This window comes from Hemibagrus wyckioides, linkage group LG05 (genome assembly GCF_019097595.1).
Source record: "Hemibagrus wyckioides isolate EC202008001 linkage group LG05, SWU_Hwy_1.0, whole genome shotgun sequence".
Taxonomy (NCBI): Eukaryota; Metazoa; Chordata; class Actinopteri; order Siluriformes; family Bagridae; genus Hemibagrus; species Hemibagrus wyckioides.
The window spans coordinates 2,275,428-2,281,418 of record NC_080714.1 but is presented as its reverse complement, the minus strand read 5'-3'; the positions used below and the strand labels follow the sequence as shown (position 1 = coordinate 2,281,418).

The following is a 5,991-nucleotide window of genomic DNA, read 5'->3' as shown; positions in this document are numbered from 1 at the left end:
GGTCCCCCTTTTGCTGCCACAACAGCCCTGACCCATCGAGGCATGGACTCCACTTAAGTCCTGTAAGTTGTGAGGTGGAGCCTCCATGGATCAGACTTGTTTGTCCAGAACATCCCACAGATGCTGGATTGGATTGACATCTGGGGAATTTGGAGGCAGAGTCAACACCTCAAACTGGTTGTTGTGGTCATCAAACCATTCCTGAACCATTTCTGCTTTGGGTCACGGAGCATTATCCTGCTGAAAGAGACCACAGCCATCAGGGAATACTTTTTTTTTTTATGAAAAGGTGTACATGGTCTGCAGCAATGCTTAGGTAGGTGGTACGTGTCAAAGTCAAAGTCAAAGTCAAAGAAGCTTTATTGTCACTTCAACCATATATATCAGATGCAGTACACAGTGAAGTGAAACAACGTTCCTCCTGGACCAGAGGTGCTACACAGAACACAGACAAAGTACAGAGACGCAGACAAACATAGAGCTATAACATAGAGAAAACTAAACTATACTTAATGTGCAATAAATAAACTAGACATACAACAGAAGTGTACAGGATGATGAGACAGGACAGTGCAGATAAACAACATGTAGACCGACTCTGTGTGAAAGAACAGTGTAGATACTGAGAGCAGATATTAAAGTTAACATGTAAACAGTTCTCTTGGAACACAGTGCTCAGTTTTGTTTTGTTTTTTGTGCGTGTGTGTTGTGTGTGTGTGCGTGTGTGTTGTGTGTGTGTGTGTGTGAGTGTGTGTGTGTGTGTGTGTTGTGTGTGTGTGTATCCGTGTCCAGCACAGTACAGTTTCTCTGCTGAGATCAGAGCTTGGTTGTATGTGTGTGTGTGTGTATATGTGTGTGTGTATGTGTGTGTGTGTGTGTCCAGCTCAGTTCAGTTCTCTGTTGAGATACCTGATTGCCTGAGGGAAGAAGCTGTTCAACAGTCTGGTTGTGCGGGTCCGAATGCTTCGGTACCTCTTAAAATAACATCCACATGGATACAGGACCCAAGGTTTCCCAGCAGAACATACCCAAAGCATGACACTGCCTTAGTATTGACACTGCCTTACTATTCTTCCCATAGTGCATCCTGGCGCCATGTGTTCCCCAGGTAAGAGACACACACAGACACGGCCATCCACATGATGTAAAAGAAAATGTGCTTCATCAGACCAGGCCACCTTCTTCCATTGCTCCGTGGTCCAGTTCTGATGCTCATGTGTCCAATGTTGGTGCTTTCAGCAGTGCACAGGGGTCAGCAGGGGCATCCTGACTGGTCTGTGGCTATGCAATTTGAGCAACAGTAGCTCGTCTGTTGGATCAGATCACATGGGCCAGCCTTCGCTCCCCAGATACTGACCACTGCAGACCGGGAACACCCCACAAGAGCTGCAGTTTTGGAGATGCTCTGATCCAGTGGTCTAGACATCACAATTTGGCCCTTTTGGTCAAACTCGCTCAAATCCTTACACTTGTCCATTTTTCCTGCTTCTAACATCAACTTTGAGGACAAAATGTTGACTTGCTGCCTAATATATCCCACCCACTAACAGGTGCCATGATGAGGAGATACTCAGTCTTATTCACTTCACCTCTCAGTATGTTATGGATGATCGGTGAATACAGCAGAATATTTGTGCAGTGGAACTTGAATCTTGAGTGTAAAACAGTAGCAGCGCAAACAGGTATTAAAGGAAAAAACGACATCAAAAATATTCTGCATCTGACCGATGTTTTGACCTTCATCTCCTAAATGTTATGTTTCTGACTGAAAGTAATGAAAATAAATGAGTGTGTTTTAACTTCTGCTGCTTTTTACATCTTTTCATGATGTAATCTGGTCTTTTTTAGTCTAATCCAGACAAGTTTGCTAAATGATGAAAGCAATCTGCATAGTTAGAATGTTTTATAAAACAATATCTACTTAATTACAATCAAATCTTACAGAAGTTATGAGTAGAACTGACATTTTAAAATCATTAGAATGATATCCACTAAACACACGGTGGAAAAGTCTCTGAATTCCTGAACACTTTTACACATGAACCAATCACAGCACAGGAATATTATGACATCATCAGTAACCGGAGGTAGACATTGTTGAAAGACCTGGAGCAAAAAATAATCACTGCTGAAGATTTAGAAAAACAAAATCAATAAAATCTTGCTGTTATAGAAGGTTAGATACTGAAATCCAGCACAGTAATCACAGTAACCGGAATAACTGTAAATTAGATTCAAATGGAAATGGAAATAAATATTAAAACATTGCTAATTATTCAGTATGTAAAGCAAATTACATGAACATTATGACTGAAATCTTTCCTAAATTCCATCCCATTGCTTTTAAATTTCTGTACTTCATCATGTTAGCTTAATGCTAACATACAGCATAACAACACACACATTAGCAGTGTGCTGATGCCGAGCAGCCAGAGGAGACTGAACAATGATATCTTAATTATTACTTTATTAAAATCTCATCTCACATTAACAAGTGATGCTGATGCTGAGAAACATGTTTCATTTATTCAGATAAAGTCAGATCTTTACTGTAGAAAGAATTGGACACAGACATCCAAATACATCCTCATGTACTGTATTAATATGTAGATGTAAATATCACCATCCAGTTAACATGGAACATCTCACACCTCTGGACTCTGGTCTGTGTTTGGTGTCTGCAGGACAGAGTCTGATGACTGGGACACACTGATGGTTCATCTTCAGGCCAAAATGGAGACATGGAGACATCTTCAGGTGTGATGATAGACCTTTAACCCTGACATGATCTGATGTGTGCTGCTTTATTGGTAAGTGTTTGGATCTGTACTGTAAGATATCTATCTATCTATCTATCTATCTATCTATCTATCTATCTATCTATCTATCTATCTGTCTTAAAATTTATTCTGTTTATTCACGGCTGAATCTCCACCTGTGTCTCACATCCCTCTTATTTTTCTCAAATCCTAAAAGCTGAAGATTTTTTCTCACTGATCAGAAGGTTATGAGGTCAAATCCCACGACTGACAGGAAGTTACAGTTGGGTCTGTAAATATAACTGTTCACCTGTTCATCTCTACACCTCCTTTATATCTCACTAGTAGTTTATCTGACTAAAAGTTTCTGCCAAAATAATAAATATTCTTTTATACGAGAGAGAAAGTAAATTAAATCATTGTGTCTGTCCTCTGGTGCTGCAGCTCAGAAAATAAGTTTAGAAGAAATAAATTTATTCTTTTGACTAAAGGAATCTAATAAAGTCACAATGATCCATCACACTGAAAACATTTCCTTTTTAAAATCATTTTATTGTCATTATAAATGCAGAGCTTCTTTGTTCCAGAGGAAAAGTTCTGAACCTCAAACTGCCCCTGATTCTCCACAAGAGCTTGAATAAAGTTCATAAGACAAAATAAAATAAAATAATTAGGAAAAAAGTTTACTAATAAGAACTGTCTTTATTTCAGCTGTAGAATTCATGCAGACTGAAATCTGTCTATTGATATTTATGTATTCAGATTTATTTACTTTTCAAAAATTCAGCTGACATACAGAATCAAAAATAAACCCAGTTCTTACAATTAAAACTAAATTTAATTTACTGATGATACAAAAACAGCAGAAGTGTAGAGTTAAGTTTTAGTACAAAATGATGAACAGTGTCACTAAACCTGAGAAAGTGAATCAGATTAAATCAGCCTGTAGGGGGCGCTAAAGATTTAATAATGAAAATAATTTACTCTTAAAATCTTTCAGGTTCATTATAAACCCTTAATTTGTACATTTTCTGAAAGCTGAGCTCTAAACTCAGTTTGTGTATTTTCTACTGAAGAACTTTTATAAAGTCTAAAATCAAGATATTTAAGTGGAGTTTCATCAAACTCTAATCTAAAAGTAAAAGATCAGACACACAGACACACACATTAATGTCTGATTTCTCAGCAAGTTCTAACTGTTAGGAATAAAGCAGGGGTTTAACAGATGAAGTGGGTTCAGTAAACACTCCTGTGTTTCTCCAGCTGAAGACCTGAGAAGATTAAGATTACACGTGTGAGCTTAAAAACCAGAAGATATTAGCATAGCTGCAGCTAAACACAGAGCATTCTGGGTAAATAAACTCTATCCCATATGTGGAAATGTAAAGTGACCCCAGACTCTGACCTGTGTTTATGTGGGGACCAGGATCCGTCCTGAGAACATCAAGCAGATGGACGAATATCAGAGAGAAAGGTTCATGATTTATTTATTATTAATAGATTTCATTTTAATATCAAATCCTCAGATGTTCTAGATGATTCCTGATGGTTCAGACACTGACCTGAGGATTTCTTCCTGTAGTAGATGAATCCAGCAGCTGAAAGCACGACCCCCAGCACCAGCCCTGATGCTCCGATAGCAATCTTACTCTTATCAGGTTCAGACATGGAGGGATCTGAGACATCCAGAGGGTTTAATATATTACAAAAACACATTAACTTTATTACATACACAGTAGGAACTGACAACATTCACAGCTTTTACTTTCTCAAGAAACTCTATATTTTGGATTTCTCAGTCTTGTGAACTCAGACTGTAGATCAGACTGTAGATCAGACAGTAGATCAGACAGTAAATCAGACTATAGATCAGACTATAGATCAGACTATAGATCAGACAGTAGATCAGACTGTAGTGATGAGACTCACCCCATTTATAGATCATGGGTTTTTTGAAGCTGGCGTGTTCCACCACACAGGAGATCTCCTCTCCAGATTGAGGCTTGTACTCCAGATGTGAGTGGATCTGATAGTACCAGTCTCCATCAGCCATCTCCTCAGTGGACGTCACGTCTCCCTCAACCTCCTGACCGTTCCTCAGCCAGGTCACTTTAATGAGTTTGGGGTAAAAGCTGTAAGCGCTGCACATCAACAGAGCGGGGTGAGAGCCGACTGACTTTTTCACCTGCATCACTTTAACCTGAGGCTCAACTGCAGAAATAACAAAAGATAATAATAATAATAATAATAATAATAATAATAATAATAATAATAATAATAATAATAATGATGTGTAAATATCTAACAGGTCATCAGTTGTATTTGGTATCTAAGAAGCTACAGATGAGCAGCTCAGTGTATAAAATATATTTTATTTTAATATGTGAAACTAACCTATTATAAAATAAAGATAAATCTGTTACAGGGATGTGGAATGAAAAAATATCTGAAATATTACAGAATAAAAGATTTTTAGTTTAGTAAATGATCTCACCTGTTTTACTCAGGACGGCGCTGTAGTAACCCTTAGCATTATTCTTACAGAAATTTTCCACCGCGGCTTTTTGTGCTTGCAGCTCTGCAGGGTCTTTGTTGAATCTATCTGCGTTCTTGATGCCTAACTCAGTGTATCCCACAAACTTCCCCAGAGTGCTGTTATACTCCAGGTAGTTAATCTTGTTGAAGATGTAAGGCAATATGTACTCCATGTCACTGAGATCATCTTTACTCCAGGAGCACGTAGCTTGATGTGACATGTGATGTCCATCTGAGAGAAAATAACAACAAAACCTTTTCATTGCTGAAGCAGAAAGTAATACAGCTTTGATTTTGAATCATTTTTAATGTTTTTAATGCTAATTCTGTCTTTAAATCTGCTTTTAAACACAACTTAAAATAATAAATCTCCAGTTCTGTAAAATTTTACTGATAAACGGAATTAACACTTTGCTTCTAAAAATTTAATAATTTAATAAAAAGTTTCTTTTAGTTTGTTTGATTTTCTTTATTTCAACACAGAACTGTAAATGTTTTTCATTCTTTTCTGAAAAACAAACTAAAAACAGCACTAAAGTAAAGACTCACCGGCTGTGTTCAGGATCTCAGTCTGGAGGATGAAGAGAATCAGCAGCTTGAACATGGTTTCCTCTCTGAGTGTCTGATCTCACTGAGTGAAGTGTGAGTGAAGCTGATCGACTCTACTCTACTCTACACACACACACACACACACACA

The 5,991-nt window shown here is 37.8% G+C and overlaps 1 protein-coding gene across 1 annotated transcript; it reads right to left on the bottom strand.

Annotated features, from left to right (window-relative positions):
- Window positions 1-3,290: 3,290 nt before the first annotated feature.
- On the bottom strand, window positions 3,291-5,991 carry LOC131353371 (DLA class II histocompatibility antigen, DR-1 beta chain-like). Its single transcript, XM_058390361.1, has 6 exons — window positions 5,844-5,991; window positions 5,254-5,526; window positions 4,689-4,970; window positions 4,322-4,435; window positions 4,165-4,193; window positions 3,291-4,030 (listed from the first exon to the last, which is right to left on the bottom strand). The coding sequence occupies exons 1-5, from the start codon at window positions 5,896-5,898 to the stop codon at window positions 4,171-4,173; spliced, it is 747 nt and encodes a 248-aa protein (XP_058246344.1). The 5' UTR covers window positions 5,899-5,991; the 3' UTR covers window positions 3,291-4,030; window positions 4,165-4,170.

Coding starts and splice junctions, on each gene's coding strand:
- LOC131353371 (XM_058390361.1), bottom strand. CDS start 5,898: ATGTTCAAGCTGCTGATTCTCTTCATCCTCCAGACTGAGATCCTGAAC. Junction 5,527..5,843: donor TGAGATCCTGAACACAGCCG/GTGAGTCTTTAC, acceptor ATTTTCTCTCAG/ATGGACATCACATGTCACAT. Junction 4,436..4,688: donor ACCCATGATCTATAAATGGG/GTGAGTCTCATC, acceptor TGGATGTCTCAG/ATCCCTCCATGTCTGAACCT.